The 22,984-nt window shown below is 26.2% G+C and overlaps 3 protein-coding genes across 3 annotated transcripts; 2 read left to right on the plus strand and 1 right to left on the minus strand.

The window, feature by feature from the left end:
- The first annotated feature begins 4,192 nt into the window (after positions 1 to 4,192).
- Positions 4,193 to 9,504, plus strand: LOC119669740 (probable serine/threonine-protein kinase DDB_G0282963). The gene is made up of 3 exons (XM_038079752.1): positions 4,193 to 5,587; positions 5,720 to 5,860; positions 9,297 to 9,504. Exons 1-3 carry the CDS (start codon positions 4,208 to 4,210, stop codon positions 9,366 to 9,368), a joined length of 1,593 nt encoding a protein of 530 aa, XP_037935680.1. The 5' UTR covers positions 4,193 to 4,207; the 3' UTR covers positions 9,369 to 9,504.
- A 7,554-nt stretch (positions 9,505 to 17,058) lies between these two features.
- LOC119669741 (GPN-loop GTPase 1-like) lies at positions 17,059 to 20,062 on the minus strand. The gene is made up of 4 exons (XM_038079753.1): positions 19,349 to 20,062; positions 19,060 to 19,289; positions 17,321 to 17,459; positions 17,059 to 17,256 (listed from the first exon to the last, which is right to left on the minus strand). Exons 1-4 carry the CDS (start codon positions 19,943 to 19,945, stop codon positions 17,116 to 17,118), a joined length of 1,107 nt encoding a protein of 368 aa, XP_037935681.1. The 5' UTR covers positions 19,946 to 20,062; the 3' UTR covers positions 17,059 to 17,115.
- A 1,391-nt stretch (positions 20,063 to 21,453) lies between these two features.
- Positions 21,454 to 22,225, plus strand: LOC119669187 (glutaredoxin-related protein 5, mitochondrial-like). The gene is made up of 2 exons (XM_038078997.1): positions 21,454 to 21,908; positions 21,966 to 22,225. Exons 1-2 carry the CDS (start codon positions 21,632 to 21,634, stop codon positions 22,166 to 22,168), a joined length of 480 nt encoding a protein of 159 aa, XP_037934925.1. The 5' UTR covers positions 21,454 to 21,631; the 3' UTR covers positions 22,169 to 22,225.
- Positions 22,226 to 22,984: the final 759 nt, after the last annotated feature.

Below are 22,984 nucleotides of genomic sequence, written 5' to 3' on the forward strand. Positions count from 1 at the left end.
TATGAATTTGGAACAAAGTAGAAACTGAAACGTTAAAAAGCAAAGCAATGAAAAAAATTATTTATTTTTTTTTTGTACTTATGGAGACAACAAAAACAATGTTGGAGCTTATTTACGTTCTGTTTTGGCAAATCAGCTAGCAACGTGGAGCAACTCAACTTTAAAGTTATAATTCGTTTGATACGTTAATAAATAAAAAAAAAACATAACATGAAGTTGATTAAGTTTATAGACTTTTGATCATAATTGCATTAATAAGTTGGGATGGTAATAAAATACAAAAACTTAATTAAATAATATTTCATCCATAAGGACACTCAGCCGTAAAAGTATGACACTCACTCCCTACAAGCCCAACCTAATATACACAAACATACATACACATATATATCTGTGTTTTGCAAATAGTACTTTTAGAGCTTCGCAATTAAACATGTATAAACCAAGTGCATATATGTATGTATGTATGGCTTCGTTAAATATTCCTTTAGAACTTTGCAATGAAATCATTTTCTAATATTGAATAAAATAAAATACATTTCTAAAGCAAATTCATATACTGTGCTGAAAGTCCCTTCAGAACTTGTCAAGGAAGACATTTTCTAAAATTTAACAAAAATGTTTATAAAAGATTTTTTATTATTTTTTTATATATTTTATTTCCAGCTACAGAACCCCTTTTTTTAAAATATTGTATATTCTATAAAAAATCATTATTAACATAACCAGATCGAGAAACAAATTCAAAATGGAGATTCATACATATATGTAAGTATATATACTTTGCTAAAAATTCCTTTAGAACTTCTCAATAAAGTCATTTTCTATTATTGATAAGGATATAAGGATAAGGATATAGTATAAGGATAAAAGATATAATATTTATTGCTAATAAAAATACACTTTGTTGTTAATTTATTTAAAATATTTATCTAAATGAGAAAATCGAATTAAAAACTTAATAAGATAAAAAGTTTAATCAAAATTTTATATAAGTATAAGAACTAACAACTTTTAATGCATGTAGATTTATACATATATACAGACTCATATACAGATATTTGTGTACACGTATGTATGTTAATAAGTACAATATTTATTATCTGAGATTTTTAGAAAAACTTTAAATAACAACATAAACATCTATTCTCTTCAATCTTCTATATTTTTTTTTTCACACTAACTTACATTCTTACTTAAAAAGCAAACAATTGTTTTTTACCTCATAATAAATATTTATCAGTTTTAAATGGAAAAAAAAACTTTCCTAAACCCATAACAAAACAATATATTAAATAATCATAATTTATTACATTTGATAAATGAACATCCATTTCTCCGTAGCAACGTATGAATGAATCGAAACAAGATCTTTTAAAAGCTTAGAAAGCTTTGAAAATGAAACGATGGAAAATGAAACAAACTTTTGCTTTTATTGCTTCTTGCTGCGCAATGAACACGCACATTTGTTTTGATAAATTTTCATTGCCAGTGCCAAGCACACGTGCGATACAACGCAGCTGAGAATAACTTTCTTAATTTATTTATGTTAATATATACATACATAGGTATGTATGTATATATAAATTCACATAAAAAGCACTCATATATAAGAGCGTATACAAAAAGGGGCTTTCTTATTACTAATTTAAAGCTCATATGAAAACATTTATTAAAAAACAAAAATAAATAAATTATATTAAGTGTAAAATGGTTTAAAATATTTTAGAGGAAGTTTCAAATCCTAAAAATATCCCGTTTTATTTACCACTGCTCATCTAATTCTAAGCTTATTTCAAGAATTTCTCCATAACGAATAATATACACATGTGAAAAAAACATAAAATATTAGATAAAATATAGCCAAGTAAAAATTTCACTTAAATTTTAAATTGTTAGCATATAAGCTTTTCTTTAAGCTTTTATCGTGCATTAGATAAATTGATCTTTCGATTACTTATCGAAACCTGTGACACTCTCCTACTTTTTCACTAATATATACAAATTTTTGTTTGCACACAATAATAATAAAACGCATTTTCATTTGAACATTAATTTAATTTAATTTTTCTTATATGATACTGTCATTTGATAAAAATAATTTAAATCAATTGGTGAAGTTTGACTTTCGCTCAGAATAAACTTTTAAACCTATCCATTTCACATGCTATTATTATATAAGTTATTAATATATATTACAGATGTTTCTACTAAACCATCTTTGGCATTTAAATCTTCCAGCAGAAAGTTTTTGGATATGTTGGACACAGACGCATACCCAGAAATATTAAGAATTTTAATTAATTTTAGCAAAGTTTTGTAGTTCATTCTTCTGCAGATATAATAATGTCACTTTAATGGTTAAACCTCTCTTTGCAATGAGTAATGCATTCTTAAAGAATGTTCTCTAAGCTTTCAATGTCCATTTTACCAACACTGAAAGACAACAGTGTCTGAAAAAACCCAACTCCTTTAAATCGGACCTCCACTTGCAGCGATCTATAAAACAACCAAATGGAATCCTTATGTCCACACTAATCGTATACATTAATGATATGATATATCGAATAAGCCATTTCATCAATCAATTATGTTACATCCAAATATTATTTAATAGTTTAATTTTCAAACATTTTAAAATTTAAAAAAAAAACATTAAATTTAGGCTTTGTCATCAAACAATTGTCTATGTGTTAATAAATATTATCGAAAAACATAATTTTTCAAAAATGTTTAAACCTTTAAAATAATTATTGCCATTAATATAGAAACGTCTAGTTATAATTATTATTATTTTCAAAAATAGTTAAAAGGTATTATTTCCACTAGAAAAACACCTAAGCATTAGTAACATTTATAATTATTATAATTTTCAAAAAATATGCGTACAATACAAATGTAATGAACTCAAGAAAAAAATCTCTGGCTAAATAAATATTTGTAATTATTGCAATTTGAAAAAAATGCAAATGTAAAAAATTTATTTGCAGAAAGAAAAAGTCCAACCGTTAATAAATATTTAAAATTATTATAATTTTAAAAATACAACATTAATATTTATATTTTTATTATTATTTAATATTAGCTATTAAATAGAAAAATTATTAAAACAATAGTTTATACTATGAAATATAGTTCTTTATTATTGAATATTAATTATTAAATATTAAAATTATTAAAACAACCGTTTTTATTAAGAAACGTGGTTTCTTTCGTCATATTTGACTTTAAAAATCAAATATATTATAATTTTCAAATAATATTCAAACGCAGTCATTGCCAGTAGAAAAAAGTGTGGCCGTTAATAAGTATTTATAATTATTAGCATTTTCAAATAATATTCAAACGCAAAAAAAGTCATTGCCAGTGGAAAAAAAGTAGGAATTTCACTAAAGTTATAAAACATTAATTGAACCGGCAAAATATCCCAAAATACACCTGCAAATTTAAATATTGATTTTTCCTAAGCAAACCAAAAGTCAAACAGTTTGTCAAACATTGCTGGCAATGAAAAGGGAATTGACGGGTACACACAAAATTAACTCAATCACTTAAAGAAAATGCAGTGAAAATAAGAAATTAAAAAACAATTAAATAAAAGAAAGTTTAATATAAAACAGTTTAAATCGAGTAATTAATGGCACAAATGAAATAACACAAAATTAATTGTTTATTGCTCAAAAAGGATAAAAACGTATTGTTTTGAAGTACTAGAAAATTACAAAAAATATTAAAAAATTTTATTTAAAAATGCAAAACTTAATTTAAAATAAATGTAAATGTATAGTATATATTGTAATGGCTGTTTTTTAATATAATTTGAAACAAAAACTAGTTATGTGTTTACAGAAATTAAAGTGAAGTTAAGTAAGTTATTTTTTACAAATACCACCACCCCTCTTGAGTGAAATTTATGGCCTATTACGCATTTTTCGGGACAATGTCAGATATTGTAGAATTGATACTTGTACATATATAATATGTATGCAATAATTTCAATTTAAATATACCATATATGTGTATAATGAAAACGTTAATTTTGCGTAAATCTTGTGTTTGTGATAATAATTAAGCTTTGTTGAATCAATATATTTATTAATAGTGATATGGTATCGAAGTAAGTTTATGTGCAAACTATATATATTTACATACGCAGCACTTAGTAATTAAGCTTCAAACTAGAGTTATATATAATTTTACATATAAAATGTATAAAACCATAAGACACGGTGAAAATAGTCTGCAATATACAATTTTGCCGCAAAATGATGATTTTCGAATTGAGGGTAAATTATCCAGTGCTGGCAGTAGTTGCAGTTCCAGTAATAACGGTACTAAAAAATCTAAAGGCAAGCGGCCAAAGCGACGTTCGTTCTTTGCCTATTTAGGTTTGATATTCGTATGTACAGTGATTGTGGGAGCAGTACTTATACCCTTTCTAGTCTCTACAGAATGTTTACCAAGTCCAACTGAATGGTTTTTAAAAACTAAAGCGGCTATTATTAAAAATGTTAATGGCATCGGTAATGGCAGTAGAAATTATAACACAGCCAAAACAAATAAAATAAATACAAATGCTAATGCTGATGTTGATGCTGATGCTGATGCTAATAATATTAATATGAGAAATGGCATAAGTTTGGGCAAACCAGTTGAAATTGTCAATAAGGACGGTGTAGAACGTATTATACTTAAAGTGAATAAAACGCGACATAATGAACAGCGGCTCAACAGCAGTGCAAGCAATAATTACACTATGCCTACTCTTGCAACACTGGATCAAGCGATGAGTAATACAGTTTTAACTGTCATAAATGATAATGTCAAAGATACTTTAACTGGCAGCGCTACAGTATCAAGCATCAGTAACAATGGCGAAGCAGCTCGTGCAGGATCCCAAAACGGAATTATTGCAACTAATGACAATGTACAATATGCTGAAGCATATAATAGCTCAGCAAAATCAAACGGCCGAAATGATGCAGCTCAAAGCTTTGGCAGCAGCATTGGCAGCAGCCAAAAAACATCAGTGAAACAAAATTATGTCACTGAGCTCCGTTTCGATGCAGTACCTGCTGACGAACGTGAGAAGGCGCCCAGCCCAACTAAAATAGTAATTACAACTATAAAGGATGAGAACACGAATACCAACAACAACCAACACAACGATGAAGTGAACAATAAGAACGAACCGTTGCCTGTCCAAAATACTTTTAATATACGCATACGTCCAACTTTAGCAATATCAACTTCAAGCATTAATTTACCACCGCGAGCCTCTATCAACTCTAATCAAAATAATCAGTACAACAATTCAAATAGCATACCAACTATCACCACACGTATCATCCAGGTGCCATTACTCAAATCAGCCGCAAAGAAACCCATAATACCGCCCGTCTTGGTTAAAACAAATTCACAATTAATCCTGAACAACAACAAGAATCTACCAACAAACAACAGGAATCTACCAACCGATGAGAATAACAACTTAGTTGATCCACCGAATAGCAAACATTCACAGAACTCTGATTGGATTGGTTCGCATTGGCCATTCGTTGATCCATCTACATATATTCAATGGGCTGTAGGTGTTCATACATATATCTATATATCTCTATATATTCATATATCAAATAAATAAATGTTGTAATTACTTATATATACGTTTTTTGTTCTTTATTATTTTATTCTCTAACAAACTGGCCACTATCGAAAGGGTTACAAGGCCGAGGATAGCGTTTTACTACCAGCTCTCCTTGGTTTTGCTCTAATTGGCGTGATTCTAATAATTGCCGTGTGTTTAGTGGCACGCAATAAGCGCACAATAGTCTCCTCGGTACGCAAACGTAATCGCAATGTAAGTATATATTCTTATTATTTTTTTTTCTTCAAATTCCTTATATAAACAAATAGTCTATGTATATGAAATACACAACCTCACATATATATATGTATATATACATATGTATGTATGTGTACAGTTAGAGACAAAGATTTCGGATATTGCTGAGCTTGCAAAATTTTTCCACTTATTTTCGCAGTTGAGGTTCAGTTTATATTCCTATGTGATGACAAATTTATCTCATGATTTTTATTGATTGATTGTATTGGTAATATTTGACTCTATGGGTGCAAAGAAATATAAAATTGAAGAAAACATTTTTTTTTGACTATATTAACAACGTTGCAAAGTTTCTTATAACTTTCAAATAAGGTTATAGATAAATTATTGATAAATAATACACAAATAATAGATAAATCATAGATATCAATAAAAACGTCATTAGTCCTTAATTAAGACCATATTCGCATGGTTTTTTTAAAGAGTATCAACCATATTCACAACTTTGACAAGTTTCGTATAACTTTCAAGTTAAATAATAGATGAATTAATATATAAAAATAAAATCCATTAATTCCTAATACAAAGCATAAGCCCATGGATACTTTAAAGAGTCTTATAACTTCCCAGTTAGTTAATACATAAATTTGTATATCAATAAAAACTTCATCAGTCCCTTATTCTGATGTTAAGTTATGGATTTTTATAAATTTATATATAATACCACAGAATTTCTTTATAACAATCTATCAAGAGCTTTCAAGGTCTTAAATAGATAGAAACACATCATTAAACAATCAACTAATCTCACACATAATATTGAAGACATACTTCCATAATTTTAATTCTACCTATTGATATTTAGCTATAAAAGCTAGGTTTGCGGTATTTTAAGCTTGTTGCGTTTCGCTAAGATCTGTGGAACCTTATATTCAACTACAACAACCGCAAAAAAAATCCGGAAATCGTATGACATGATTATGACTATGATTATCATTTATAGTCTTTCGAAATACAATATATTTTCAATAAAATTGACACATAGAGTATGCTAGGTCTACAGCTATGCCATATTTTGTTTCATTTAACAATTAATCTAATAGATTTTTTTCAACTAAATTTTTGTTATGAATTTTGAATAAGTTTTCGGATATATCCTTTTTCATGCCATGTATAGGTGTCACATTGTTTCACGTTCGTTTTATTAACATCTAAATCATTCATGTATAATAAATAATGTGGGGAATATTCTCTATAAATGGATTGCAATGTATGTTCTAGTTTTCTGGATTGCCTTATCTACTTTGAAAACTACTATAGTTATTATTCAACTTATTTGTAAACATAATTTTACAATTTCCACATCCCACAAAAAAATGTTAAATATCAATTTCCTTCGGTGCTTCTCTGGTTTTTTGACAGAGAAATAATTTTTAAGCTTAGTCAACTTTGATTGATTTACCAAAGATTCTCTAGCATTGGCTTGATTTATCGTATAAAAGCAAAATAGAATATATCCACTCTGGACACTTTTAAATCAAGTGCATATTTGAAATATATTATTTCGGATGCTCTTATGTTAGGTATCTATTTGAAATATTTCTTTTCAATTGTGGTTTCTATTACTTTCAAATCTAAAACCCGTATAATATTATTTTTAATATATATGGAAACTATAGTTAAAGAATCTTTATGCCCCACGCATAATTAAACAATAGGATCTGGCTTTAATAGATGATGACTATCACTGTAGTTCAATGGTTCCACGAAAGAACAGATCTACCTCGCGTAACGACCAATTTCAGCAAACAAGTGCCGTTTCCCATTCCCAAAAATAGATCTCCGCTGGTTACAACAAAAACAATTACTATACCACAATTATGTTACATTAACAATCCTGTCTAAATTTTTTAAATACATTTGCTCAACCACATTATTGGCACTTATGCCTACTGCACCCAGCAATACTATCTACTTTTTTGTTCTTAGCATTATTCTATTATTCATCTGAACGCCTGCGTGACATAACCCTTATGATCCTACATCACATGTCACTTCTAATTGTATTTTTTCAAGTTCTTGGCATTTATTGGGGTAAAGGAAGCTATTGGGTTAAAGGAGATGAAGATCCTTTATCTACAAAATTTGCCTTATTGCATGATCCTCTGATTTTCTCATTATATATATTTAAAGAATTAAAATATTTTATTATTCCAAACATATCATTATATAAAAAATAATTTTAATTAATCATTAAATGGACTTTAAAAAACATAAATTTTTATTTGAAATGTTAATTGATATCTGTTTGTCATCACATATTTTCTTTGTTAAAACAAAAACCATATAAAATCTGTTCCTTCTATTTACACAGATTTTTTATTTATATCACAAGTTATCAATTCCAGTGAACTTCTGTTTTGTGCAATACATTTGAATTGACTCAGTTTCTTAGAGTTTGCAATAAAATCAGACTGACGCAGAGTACCATAGATCATATCATATTTCATATAAACACTATATAAAACCATAAGTTTTGAAATTGTAAGCAATTGTACTTGAAAAACAGATACAAACAATTACAGTGAAAACTCTGATACACAGACAGAGACACTCTTATATATGTATATCTCTTTTAACCGTCTCGTATTGCTCGTTCAGAGTAGTCATTTTTAATAAAAAGTAGGTTCTATTTCAATATATCTATATATATGTTTTAGAACACTAAACAATTGTATTTGCAACACAGATATAAACAATTACAGTTAAAACTCTGTTACACAAAAACTCTTATATATGTATATCTCTCGTTTTTACATATTCAGAGCAGTCATTTTTAATAGAAAGTAAATATTCTATCTCTGGATAGATTGCTCAATATAACTATATGTTTTAGAATTTTAACAATTATGCTTAAAAATTAAATACAAACAATTACAGTGAAACCTCTGATACACAGACTCTCTTATATATGCACCTTTCTTTTAACCGTCTGATATTGTTTCTTAAGAGCAGTCATTTTTAATAGAAAGTATATTCTATCTCTGGATAGAATACTCAATATAACTACATGTTTTAGAATTTTAACAATTATGCTTAAAAATTAAATACAAACAATTACAGTGAAACCTCTTATACTTTTAATAGAAAGTACATTCTATCTCTAGACAGAAAGGGGTGCACAATAAATCAAGCTGGTCGCAGTGCATAGAGGTCTTAACTTAACCCAAACCCCCCCAAACCATACCATACCATACTATTTCTAGACAGAATGTTAGTCACAATAGTCACGTTATAAAGGTCCAATTAAAAACAACTACAATTATAATATATATAGAAATAATATATAATATTAAAATTGCATATAGTTATACCATATACACTAATAACTTATTTATTTATACAATTATATCATATATACTAATAAAGTTCTTTTTTTTTGGCTATATAGGACATTGAAGAAACTGGAGCTGAGGACAACAAAACTCTTCTAACAACTGCAAATCTTTCCGATGAAGATTAAGCAAATATTTTAAATAAATTATGAAAACTTTATTATTATTTATTTTGAAAACTCTATATACTCAGTATTAATATATATTTTTTATTATCCTATATATTTAGGATGCAACAAGGATTTATTTTTATAATAATTCAGGCAACATGACAACACCCAAAAAAAAAAAACAGTTCTACCAGCGCAACAGTTTACATTACACAAAAAAAAAAAAATTTTTTTAATTAACAAAACACAAAATTAACTAATTAATTAATTAAGAAAATCAAGAAAAATAATTCAAATACTTTTTTGAAAAAAAAAATATATTAAGCAAGAGTATTTATTTGAAGCATATGCTGTGTATCTAAGTATTATACATAATTAAAATAATTTTAAATTAAAAGCTACAACAAAAAAATGTTATGTTTAAATGCGAACAAAAAAGCCTAAAAGACTGTTTCTTGAAAATTTTTTAACAAAAATATTAAAAATTCATAATTATGAAATTATTTTCTGTTCTAGATTTGTAGTCCTTAATGCTTATAAGCTAAAGCAAAAACAACATTGTATTTTATATAGTATTATTACTATTAGTATTTGTGTATGTATTTATAATTAATATTAACAGATTAATGTATATTCAGTTGTATTAGGAAATTGGCATAAGTTAGCAATTAACAAAAAAAGCAATCAAGAAACATTTCTTGAATTTTCTTTTTATATAAAACTAATATAATTAATATATATTTTATAATTATAAGTTTTATAACTAAGCTTATGGTTAAGCGAAAGTATATAAAACAAAATATGCTTACAATCAGTTGTAAACTTAAACCCACATCATATATTATATATGTTTTTATATATTATTAAGTATAAAATTAAAATTAAAATTAATGTTTTAGAAAATTAGTCTAAGTAGTTCAAGAACATTCGTTATGCCTTGTAAAATGCTTGTGCCATGTATTGTATTATCAATCTTTGTTAATATAAATTAATATAAAATTTGTATCTAGCATTATAGATAGTATAACAGTTCGAACCTTGTTATCAAACGAAACTACATCCATACTGTGCTAAATGACATAGATACATCCTAGAAAAAATGGCTGTAAACGAAAAGCAATTTAACAAATTAAATTTTTAATACGAAATATAGTACTGTCGTATAACAAAAGACACTAAAAAATGAAGTTCTATCTTATAACAGAATAAACTACAAAATGTAGAAGTGTCATATAACAGAAGAAACTACAAAATATAGATATATGGTATAACAGAAGAAACTACAAAATGTAGAAGTGTCATATCACAGTAGACACCACAAAATGTAGTAGTGACGTATAACAGAAGTGATTACAAAATGTAGTAATGTGGTATAACAGAAGACACTACAAAACGTACTAGTGTTGTATAACAGAAATCACTACAAAATGTAATAGTGTCGTATAACAGAAGACACTAAAAAATTTAGTTTTGTTGTGTAACAGAAGATAGTACAAAATATTGTACTATCGTATAACAGAAGACACTAAAATATGTAGTAGTGTGATATAACAGAAGACACCAAAAATATAGTACTTTCGTATAATAAAAGACTCTAAAAACGTAATACTGTCATGAAATAGAAGACATTACAAAATCTAGTATAACATATAACAGAGGACACTAAAAAATGTAGTAGTTTCGTATAGCAGAAGACACTAAAAAATGTAGTATTGTCGTATAACAGAAGACACTACTATATTTTGTATCAAACAATTGTTTTGTTAGGAAGCTTTTCGTTTTAAGGTCAATTTTTCAAGGATATATCTATGCCGTGTTGTTTAACTAAAGACACTATTACATTTTGTTTCAATTTATAGATGATCACTAACCAAAGATCATATAACAAAATCTCATTTTTGACCGTATATTGTTAATTAAACGATATATCGTCATAATAAAAGAGCAATATTGTACTGAAATGCTGAATAACGAACGTTTGTGGACTTTATATTGAAAAAATTTCATAGTTAAAAAAATCTGTTATAACAAAATGCAGTGTAACCAAAAATTTTGAACCATATGTCGAAATAAGTCTCACAATTTAAAAAGCTCTTATAACAAAGTATCACATAACGAAACATTTTGGGTCGTATAACAAAAGACTCTAACAATGGAAAAAGCTGTTATAACAAAATTGCATATAAAGACCTTTCATAAAATGATCTATTGATGTGCTTGATAGAGATTAAAATGAATATATTGCAGTCTCACTATTTAGAAAAAACTGTTATAACAAAGGACTGTATAACGAAACATTTGGAAACGTGTATCGGCTGTTATAATAAAAGGATATATTAAAATATTATAAGTTGACTATCGAAAGAGTTTCACCAAGGTCATAATGAAAAGCTGTATAACGAAATATTTTGGGCCATATATCAAAAAAGTGTCACAAAAATAGCTGTCATAATGAAGGACTGTATAACAAAACATTTTGATCTGCACACCGATTAAGTATTACAATTATAAAGAGCTGTTATAATGAAATTCTGTATAAAGAGCAGTCATATAGCGAAGTGTCGGTGTACTGGAGAGATATTAAAATATATATGTGGCACTTTACAATTTTATATTTAATAATTCGGACATTGGTGGACTAAAGACCATAATATTCCTCAATGTTATGTCATTAGACGATATAATATGGTTTTTAATATATATAAATAGCTTTTTTTAAATATCATTATTATAGCTAATGCATTTACCGAACACATAAATATGTGGCACACAGGCTCTCTGCAAGGTACTTAAAATGTTCTGAACCTATTTAGTTAAAAGAAGAATAACAGTGGTTAATTAAATTTTGTTCCCTCCCTTTATAAAATTTTTTTCATATAATTGACTCTGTTAACGATATTAATATTAAACTTTGTGTTGGAAGGGATTTTTAATTATTTTGCTTTTTTTAAGTGAAAAATTCTTTTAAAATTTATAGAGATGGTGATATCTTATTTATTATGTTGATGTTGAAGCTGTTTTGAGCTAGTGCACTTAAGCACTTATACTCTTTTTTAACTCGAGGTTTCTTCAAAACCCCTCTCTACACCTTGACTAGATTACTGTTTATCACTTCATCAGACTAAGCAATAATTGACCTCAAATCTGCATACCTCCCCGAGGAGCCTGAAACCATTCTGAGATTTGATAACGCGGTGTTGGTAAGTCTGTCAGTTTTCGCAAATAATTTCAGGGCTCTATTCTTTATGTATTTTTTGATGGGATTAATCTTGATGTCCCTGAGGATGTCATTCGTCCTCATTAAAATTTTATTATTAATATTCTCAATGTATAAAGTCTATTGCACACTCTTCATATATTCAGAGTGTTTTTTTAACTTTAATTCACAAATATTATTTATTAATATATAATATTAATAAATATTATTTCCAAATGCAATTAATTGCAGAATTAAGTTCACTTTACTGACTGATTAATTTATCCAAAATTAAATGTGAACCCAAATATTTATTTTGTTTTTGTATTACAGTGTAGAGCCTATTTCTACAACAGGTATTTCACAGTACCATGATCTCCCCTGACTGTAAGCCCACAAATTCCATTAGTGTAAATTCTCTGTTCTGTTAGGTGATAATCTACATATCCCATTAACGTTTTAATAATAATTTTTTAATTATATTTATTTATTATTTAATCTTACTTAAGTCTTCTTTAAGCTAACTTGGTCGTTTTGTTTGGATACGTATGAATCTCAATATATATTTATTTTCATGTAATCTTTAAAACAATTTAGGTTCAAGAAATCTGTAAGCAGTTTTCCTTATGGTATCCATTTCAGACTGTCTCAGTGTAATCTTCTCTTCCTTAATGAACGAGAAGAAGTTTCCTAAACCAGAAAAACATTTCAAACCTACAAGCAGGTAGGTTAAGCAGGTAGATTGCTCTTTTCCTGGTTAATTTGTCTTCCATTTCAAAATTTTAATGTATCGTTATTTAAAAAAAAAATATTCTAAAAAAATTCTATATTTTAGAATAGAATTAGAAATATTCTAATTCTAATTCTTTTCTTAATTCTTCTTTCTTAACTATTATTACAATGTAAATTAGTTCAATATCATCTTCATATTTAAATAAGTGTCAATATCTTTATTAATAATCCTTCATATATTTTAATTCCTGATTAATTAATACTCAGGTATAATATTGATAACTGCTTAACGAATAATATTCTGTTCTTCATTCTAAAATGTCGAGTGTCTTTTGCTCGGTTAGAACTAGTAGTAGTTTAAAGGACCTTCCATGTTATCACAAGGGGTCATTATTTTAGCTTAAGCGGGCTTTAGTATACAAGGCAACCACTTCAACATAACCTAACCTAATAAAAAAGCTTCTATGGTTGCACTGTAATCCGTTGTATTTGTTGTTCCCTGTCTATCCTATATTAATTAAATTTCTATTCTTATTAGGATTTCTATATATTTTATATTGATATATATATTTTATTGCTAAAAAATAAATTAAATTATAATTGTCCAAATGTTTTCTGATCCCTAATTTCTTAACCACTGTTATTCAATATTTATTTATATATAATTACAATTAATTAGCTCCTAATAAATGACACAAGATTAGTCTGCAAGCAATTGTATCGTATATCTTAAAATCAACTATGTTTAAAAAAAAATCATATTTTACACTAAGAAATTTATAAAGAAAAACACACGCTTAGTACACCGAACTTGTAAAAAAATAGATCGATCAAAATGTAACAAAATCATATAATGTATTGTAAAAAATATGCAGAGAAATCAATATTTTTGTAAGAGTGTGATAGTAAAAGTAGTTAGCGGTTAGCATTTTTTTTTCTGAAAATAAAATGTAGTTCAAACTTTTTAGTTTTTAGTTTCTAAATTAGTTTCTAATTTTGTAGAGAATTTTCTAGACAACTATCATTTAACCCTAGTTACTATACGAGTTGATTTGCTATTCGGAATTTTATCAATATAAACCATTTATTATTTTTATATACATTCAATGATATTGTGTATTAAAACCGATTTATATATATATATATATATATATATATATATATATATATATTATCTAAGATTAAGTCAATCTAAGATTTAGTAGAGCTTCTAACATTTTGAAGTTCGAGTATACTCGACTACAGCTTTGACGCTCAAAAATTTACGAACATACGAATATTTTGAAAAATTGAGCAGATGATCTATTCTAGAAGCTATAACATTTTTAAATAGCTGAACCATTTTCGAACATTAAAAGTGTTTGATCCAAAAGTTTCCATTTAAGTTTGAGCTGCTTTTTTAAGCACTATTCTTAAGTTTGAATAAATAATAAAACAAATATTAATTATTTAATTTATTGAAAATATTTTATTCAACAATTACAAGAATAATCATCCCAAAAATTATATTTTATTATATACATTTGAATTTAAAATAAATTCGAAATAACAATTACTTCTATAAACATATATAGAAGACCAAAATACTTATATATATCTTTCTAAAACATATTATTGTTTTATTTTCAATCTTTTAAATAATTCAATATAATTAAACTTAATTTATTTTAATTGATTGAAATTGAATTAATATTAATTAAATAATATTCCCTGAAGATGACTATAGAATATAGTAGAAATATTGGTTCAAATAAAAAAGTTTTAAAAAACTAAATTCCCTGAAGTACCCTGAAGATGACTACAGAATATACTAGAAAAATTGGTTCAAATAAAAAAGTTTTAAAAAACATATATTTTTTAATTATAACAGTATTATTAACAATACACTTAACAATTAACCCGTTTCAAAAAAAAATTATTATTAATAATAATTTTTTACCGTCTGATTTAATTGATTTTAATTAAGAGGTTTTTTTGAATTGATTTTAATTAAATTGATTTTAATTTTATTTATATCAATTTTCTTAAATTTATTATAATTTCATTCATTTTAACATTATTAATTTAATTTTATTTTGTTTTAATTTAATTTACTTTAATTAAATTAATTTCAATTTAATTACTATTAAGTTAATTTACGCTTGAATCTTATATTCAGAAATGCAATTTTTAATTTACTTTTAGCAAATTTAAGCAATTTTAAATATCTTTATGATTTTATCATCAATGATTTTAATTTAATAAATTTTAATTTAATAAACTTTAATTTAATTAATTTCAATTTAATTACCATTAATTTCATTTACGCTTGAATCTTATACTCAGAAATGCTATTCTTAATTTACTTTTAGCAAATTTAATTAATTTTAATTTAATTGATTTTTATGTAACTTAATTAAATTTAAATAATTTTTATTTAATTTATTTTAATTAACATCAATAAAATTAATAAATATATTTGAATCCTATATTCCGTAACCCCATTTTAAATGTACTTGTAACACATTTTTATTTTAATTTTAATTTAATTTTAATTGTTTTGATTTTATTAATTTACATTTGAATATATTCACAAATTCTATTTTAAATTTCCTTATAGCAAATCTTACTCGTGTAGTAAATCAGACACTGTTAAATATTTCTAAGGTATATAACATTTTAGCATTATTTTTTTATATAACTTATATTTATTTATATATTTATATATTTAAAAACTCTATATTTTCAACTATTTCGCACAGTTTCATTTCAACTTATCGTATAAATATATAAGATAAGTTTTTTTTATCAAATTAGAAAGGAATTCATATGAAAAGCGGAAAACAATAAACCCAACTGCGATCGAAAAAAAAAATACATATATCATGTATAGAAAATTCAAAAAGAAAAATTCAGAACTAAAGCTTATATAAATAAAAACAAACAAATAAAAATAATTGTAATCAGAAAATAAATTACAACTTAAATTAATTGCCATTTCGAAAACAGTGCACAAAAAAAAATAATAATAATTTAAAAAAATAAAGCCAAAGCCAAACTCTTCATATGCTATATGTTAAAAACATATAATTAAATTAATTAAATTAAATAAGAGAAAAAACAATAAATGAATTCGTAACCGTCGCAAGCTTATTTTTAAATTTGTTAACAATTTTTTACCTATAAACGCTGTAGTCTCTAATCTATGTAACTGATATATGTAAAAGCACAATTGCTGCATTAATAATAAATTTTAGATTAAGTTGCTCGTAAACACAAAAACAATAATAAACTTACTTACTATTAACTATGCTTAAGACAAATTTATACGCGCATATAAACTATTTATATTGAATGTTTTTGCTTGTTAGAACATATAATGAGAGGTTACCTATTGTTAATGAATATCTAAAATTGTATTTATGTTAACTGCTTTTCCAATACTGTATTATTAATTGTATTAATTATATCAATTGAAAGCGTTCTATCTTAAAGCTTTTTAACAAATATTTACACATGCATATTACAAGAAACAAAAAGTACATTATATATACTTATACACATATATACATATATATTACAAACTACATAAAAAACTATTTATATATATACATACATATATATATGATTAGCTTTTAAGCAATAACTATTTATTAATAAATATTAATATTTAAATATTGTTTCACAAACACCCAATGAAAAGCGCCTACATTTATCAAAAACTAAAATAAAACAATACAAAAATGAGACAGACAGTTAATAAATATATCCATTAATAAAATATAAACAAATTTTTTCCGTCTACAACGATTTGAATTTTTATTTAAACTTACTTATTAATTCTATTAGTTATATATTTTATTTTTTACTTTGATCAAATACTTTATCGAAAATATTGCTCTCTAAGTCAGGCATTTCCTCTTCACCTTCTTCGTCTTCCGAACCTTCATCAGCATCATATTTTAAATACACATCCGCCCATTCTGCACCAGTGGGAGCCTTGTCAAATATAAATATCAAATTTAGAATATATTTTTGTTTTAAAATAAAAAATTCAACAAACCTCTTCAATCAATGGAGCAAATTTTACTTCCTCACCTGGACCTTTCATTTTTGCTATTTTGTCTAACTGTTGAGTTTTACTCTTCTTTTCATCTTCGAGCTTTTTTAAACGTAATTTGTTGTATTCCATTTTGAAATCACTGAAATAATATAAAATAGTTACTATATATTTTATACTCTAATATACCTAGTATGTTATGATAATATATAATATACTTTATATAATATAATATATGTAATAGCTAATTTCAGTAGGAAAGCCGTTGAGCAACATTAAATTATATACTAAAAAATAGGTAAAACTGATTTTAGAATCACTTCTTTACTAAAATTCACTATAATATTAAAATAAATTTATAATAACATTATTATATATTATATATATGTAAAATATCTTCAATAAAAACTGCACAACTACTTATGTTTCGTATATACAAAATATCCATCTACTTTATATAAATATGTATATATATCTATATATATATTTATATATATTAAATAAAATATTATATATATATATTTATTAATAAATATGTATGGTACAATATCATATACATTGTGTTTACGCCGCAATGTCTGTGCTTGGTTTCCCTGCAAAGCTAATACGAATCTGCAGAATGATGTTAAGCAGTACCTGTACTGCTCCAAGGTAGGATCGAGTATCCTCGAACCTTTTAATATTGTGCGAGACTTCAGACAAGGGGTCTCCTAACATATGATTTCTTTATTTTGTCGTGAAAGTGATTAAGCGCAGGGCAGGTGTTCATCATAACAGCACAATATTTTACGAATATGTCCCGCTCCTTGCTTACTATATATTAATACTATTAATACTATTAATACTATTCATTAATAAATTCAGTATTACATAAAAATATATAAAGAGGTTTTTCGAACAGTAGTGAACTACAACAACAAAAATTTATTTTTTATGTTATTTTAATTAATTGAATTTTTGGTTGACCATACAACTGTTTCGAGTATTGCCAAATACCCATCATCAGTGGTCTTGGAAATAATTCTTGTATATAATTATTCGTAAATAATTATTTTTAAGACTGCAAGTACCGGGAATCGAACTCGGATCCTGCCAAATGTGAAGCTGAGAATCAGTGCACCTTAACCAACTATATATTTAGATTAATTTAAGACTAATACAGATAATACAGAATGGCAATATTGATAATGAAAAAATAACAAATTTAAATAGCTGATCTAATCTTAAAATTGTTATAATCTGGAAAAACTACCCACTTGATTCCAGAAGATAACGGTCCTAATCTTTAAATGTAGAGAGTACAAGCAGTATCCTTCTTTTTTGCAAAATATGAATCATAACAAGAGTGGCCTGTCATCACCGATATCATAGTGTTGTTGTTGTTGTCGTAACCCGCTGGAACCTGTTTGTGAAGTCTCTTTAGTACGTGCCGAATGGCACTTAATCGTTAATAACGATGAGTGACTTCGGAACGTATACCGTTCTTCGAACCATATAATAGTGCTGAATATGTTCAGCTTTAGTTAAAGCAACTAAATTGATATAATAAAGTTTTCCTGTCCGACAAGAGTCTTTATCCACACAGACTTTTTTGGCTATCGCTAAATACCGATGAGTGAATTTTAGAGAACAGCGTACCTGCCCTGGCAAGACATAATCAAACTACTCGTATTTAAAACCCTTAATAATGTTACATAAACTACATCATAATTTTTTTTAGCACAAATATTTAATATTCTTACTTTTCATATTCCTTGGCACCTTCAGCAACCAAATCGAAAAATTTATCAAACCCAATACCAGTTTTCGAGGAAATTCCGCATGTCTTGAGATCTTTATAGAATTCATCTAAGGTTAACGACATTGAACGTGTTAAATTATTTACATAGTTATTATCATTTTCTAAAGCTTCATGAAATGATTCAAAATCAGTCATCCATTCTAAAGCAAAATAATGATCTTGCACGTCAATCTGTTAAAATTTGTTTCAATTAACATATATACATATATCCATATTTATAAATTACATACCTTATTTAAAACCACAACAAATGGTAAACGTGATTTATACAATATTGAACAAGCGTATAACATGTTCGACATAAACGTTGTGGGATTGACAGATCGAACGATGTCCATAACATACACTACAATTGTAGGAAACATACAAGCTAGTGATTCGGTAATTATTGTGCCAGATGCCGACCAAGTGAAGACTTCTATTTGACCTGGAGTATCAATAATACACCATTTGTGCCCTTTTTGTCCAGCGTTTTTAATTAATTCCACAACTTTCTCAAATTTTGTGGCAAAAAGATTGAGTGATGTCACAATTCCGCCATTTGGTCCCAATTTGTATTGCTTCATAACTTCTTTATAATTGACTGTGTCGCGGATATCAATATTACAATGGTACGGAGTTTCTCGACAAGCAGGATCCAAATTTACGACATATGGTTTGAAATGTGCATAAGATAATTGCGTTAGTTTTTCTACAAATGTGGTTTTGCCAGAGCCAGCCATACCCAAAACAATTATGCAAATTGGTGTATCTGCAGATTCGTCCACAAACTGATTTGATGCCGTTGATGTTGACGTTGAAGGATTATCATTCATACTTTCAGCCATTTTTTGTAGTTTCTTATACTAATATTTCTAATAATAATATTTTGCAAATGTTTGTGTTATTTTTCGAGCTTAAAACAAAACAAATTTAACACATGCATTAAGTAGCGGCAAATCAAATGTCAAAACTATGACAAATTGTTTTGAATTATTATTCACCTCGATAACGATAACAGAGTCTTCATGCAAAATTCCTACTAAATGACTTAAATTGTTTATAATGTATATATATATGGTTGGAATATTCGCTATCTTTAATATCTACATTACAAGTACAATTTAGTAGATTGCGTTATGTTAATGACCATGACGGCTAATATATTCTTTACTACCGTATTTCAACAACTTATCGATTTATTTCTTAACAAATTAATAAATATGTTTTATCAATGTTGTGGCGTTTTCGATTAGTAAATCTGAATTTAATCTAGATTTACTCTTAATATATCAACTTTTGTTATTTAGATTACTCTAAAAATGTTCGATTAATTTTTGATGATGTTTTAGTTGTGTTAGTAGACATTTATAATTTTCACAAATATATATGTATATTGAATCAAATCATAGTTTATCTTTGAAATCATATAAAACAGTTGTTAATTTGAAGATAATCTTTATACTCTGGCGAAATAACTAGAGTGTTATAGATTTTGCCACAGATTTACCGATCAAATAAAAATTGCACTTAGAGCAAATTATACTAACAGACCACCTCAATTAAAAAAATTGTGACCAGATTTACCAGAATTACAATTAAATAAATGTAAATACTGAATAAATTGTGATTAATTCTTGTTGGGAATAATGCTACTCAATATCACCTGCAACTAAGAGTAGATGTTTATTATTTTATGAGTTCCAAATTTTATTTATAATATATTTTCAATACAGTAATCAGCCATTCAAATTTTTTTTAAATATGTGCAGTGTACTTATTTGTTACGAAATTAATATCGTTATTAATTTTATTATATTTATTAATTTTATTACATTTATTATAATAACATATTGTTATTGTTTGAATTTGTTTTTTGATTCCCAGCTTTATTTTCTCTTTGGTTTATCATAACTGAATGGGAAAATATTGTAAATCTTTCATAATTGCCATAATTTGCAATATATTTTTGTATATTGAAATATTTATATAGACATACAAATTTAATTGTTAAATGGAAAAAATCAATATATATATATATTTTTAATACGAGTTTTTATTAAATTTAAAATGCAATTAATTTTAAATAATTTGTATAATTTACATTTTCGATGTCATTAAGCATAGAATTTGTGTTTGTCTTTCACTATATTACATCATCAATAATCAAAATTATTAACAATTATTCACTGCCATATATGTAAAAATATTAATTCATTAATTTATAAAACAAATTATTTAGTTATATATTGTATATTAACTGTTAACTAATGTTAAAAATATTATTATTGAAATTTGAAAATTAATAGTTTCGTGTTATTAATTTATGCAACTTATTTTTTCAACTCTTTTAAAAATACAACCCTGTTGGGTTGAGTTGAATTTTAAATTTCACAACAATACATACAAATTACCAAATCAGCTGTTTGTCAATTGAGTGTGATTACTTCGAAACGTCAATAACTTAGAAGGCATTGTTATTTAATCATAAAAATAATTTTAATTTGCACATCATACAAAAATTTTAAAGCAAAATGTCACTGGTACGACAATTAGTACGTCAAGTAGTTAGCAACAAAGCGTTACGCATACAACCGCGCTATTTTGCCGATAGCACAGCCGGCAGTGTAGCCGCTATTGATAAAGACACACTAAGTAAAATAGTACGCACCAATAAAGTTGTCGTTTTTATGAAAGGTAATCCAGAGGCACCACGTTGTGGATTTAGCAATGCTGTCGTACAAATTTTCCGCATGCATGGCGTACCTTACGATGCACATGATGTACTAGAAAGTGAAGAATTGCGACAAGGTTTATTTTGTAAATTAACATATGAAAGTTTTAGTATTAATGAACATTTTATTTTAGGTATCAAAGATTATACTGAATGGCCCACAATACCACAGGTTTTCATTAATGGCGAATTTGTTGGTGGTTGTGATATTCTAATTCAAATGCATCAAAGCGGTGATTTAATTGAAGAGCTTAAAAAAGTTGGTATCGAATCGCAATTGTTGAAGAATGCTGAAGCGGCAGAAGCCGCAAAAGATGCAGAAAAAGAAAAAAAGTAAATTAAAACGTCATGTTTTATAAAGAACTGATAAGTTTATTGAAATAATTTTATTATAAATTACAAAACAGTTATTGAATTTTATTTTTCAATGTTAAATAAATATTTTTGTTAGACAAGAATAAAATATATAATCAAAAAATTTATTTAATTTTACTTTCGTTGACGTTTATTATGTACGGGCTCTTGCTTACTCTCTTCAATGTTCTGCAAAACATTTAAAATTTTATTTTCCGCATCTGTTGCGTTTTCAATATTCAACATTTCTTTACATCTTTGCTGACATTCCGGATTTATCATGTTAATAATTATTTTGGATAAAGAAATTGATACATTTTTTTGTATTATTTCTAAAGGAACTGGACTACGACGTCGACGCCGTTGAGTTTGTTGATTTGAATTGGACATTTTCAATATATATTATTAAGTCTTGTATTTATAAGAATATTGTATTTAACGAACTTGTAAATTAAATGTTTAAAGAAGAAAGAAAACGGACATTTTGTTCAAAATACTGGCTTTTCGATATTAATTACGGTCTAAACCCAGAGTTGCCATATATGCAGCTCAGATAGAGATTATCTCGTAAATAAGATTCCGATTGATCATGTATATTTACGTAAATATTTATTATTCATACTAAATTTATAAAGCAATTTGTATAATTGCTTGTAAAATTTAATTGCTCAAGTGAAGTACTTTATATATAGAGAAACTAAACTCTACACAATTATTAATCTGCCACTCTTAAAGTCCAATAATAGTATCCATCAAAGAATATTTCCATCAAAGGTATTCTTTGGTATCCATGTTATGT

This window comes from Teleopsis dalmanni, chromosome 1 (assembly GCF_002237135.1).
Source record: "Teleopsis dalmanni isolate 2A chromosome 1, ASM223713v2, whole genome shotgun sequence".
Taxonomy (NCBI): domain Eukaryota; kingdom Metazoa; phylum Arthropoda; class Insecta; order Diptera; family Diopsidae; genus Teleopsis; species Teleopsis dalmanni.

Coding starts and splice junctions, on each gene's coding strand:
- LOC119669741 (XM_038079753.1), bottom strand. CDS start 19,945: ATGGCTGAAAGTATGAATGATAATCCTTCAACGTCAACATCAACGGCA. Junction 17,460..19,059: donor GGTGCCAAGGAATATGAAAA/GTAAGAATATTA, acceptor ATATTATTTCAG/TGATTTCAAAATGGAATACA. Junction 17,257..17,320: donor TTGCTCCATTGATTGAAGAG/GTTTGTTGAATT, acceptor ATATTTGACAAG/GCTCCCACTGGTGCAGAATG.
- LOC119669187 (XM_038078997.1), top strand. CDS start 21,632: ATGTCACTGGTACGACAATTAGTACGTCAAGTAGTTAGCAACAAAGCG. Junction 21,909..21,965: donor AAGTGAAGAATTGCGACAAG/GTTTATTTTGTA, acceptor ATTTTATTTTAG/GTATCAAAGATTATACTGAA.
- LOC119669740 (XM_038079752.1), top strand. CDS start 4,208: ATGTATAAAACCATAAGACACGGTGAAAATAGTCTGCAATATACAATT. Junction 5,588..5,719: donor CTACATATATTCAATGGGCT/GTAGGTGTTCAT, acceptor CACTATCGAAAG/GGTTACAAGGCCGAGGATAG. Junction 5,861..9,296: donor TACGCAAACGTAATCGCAAT/GTAAGTATATAT, acceptor TTGGCTATATAG/GACATTGAAGAAACTGGAGC.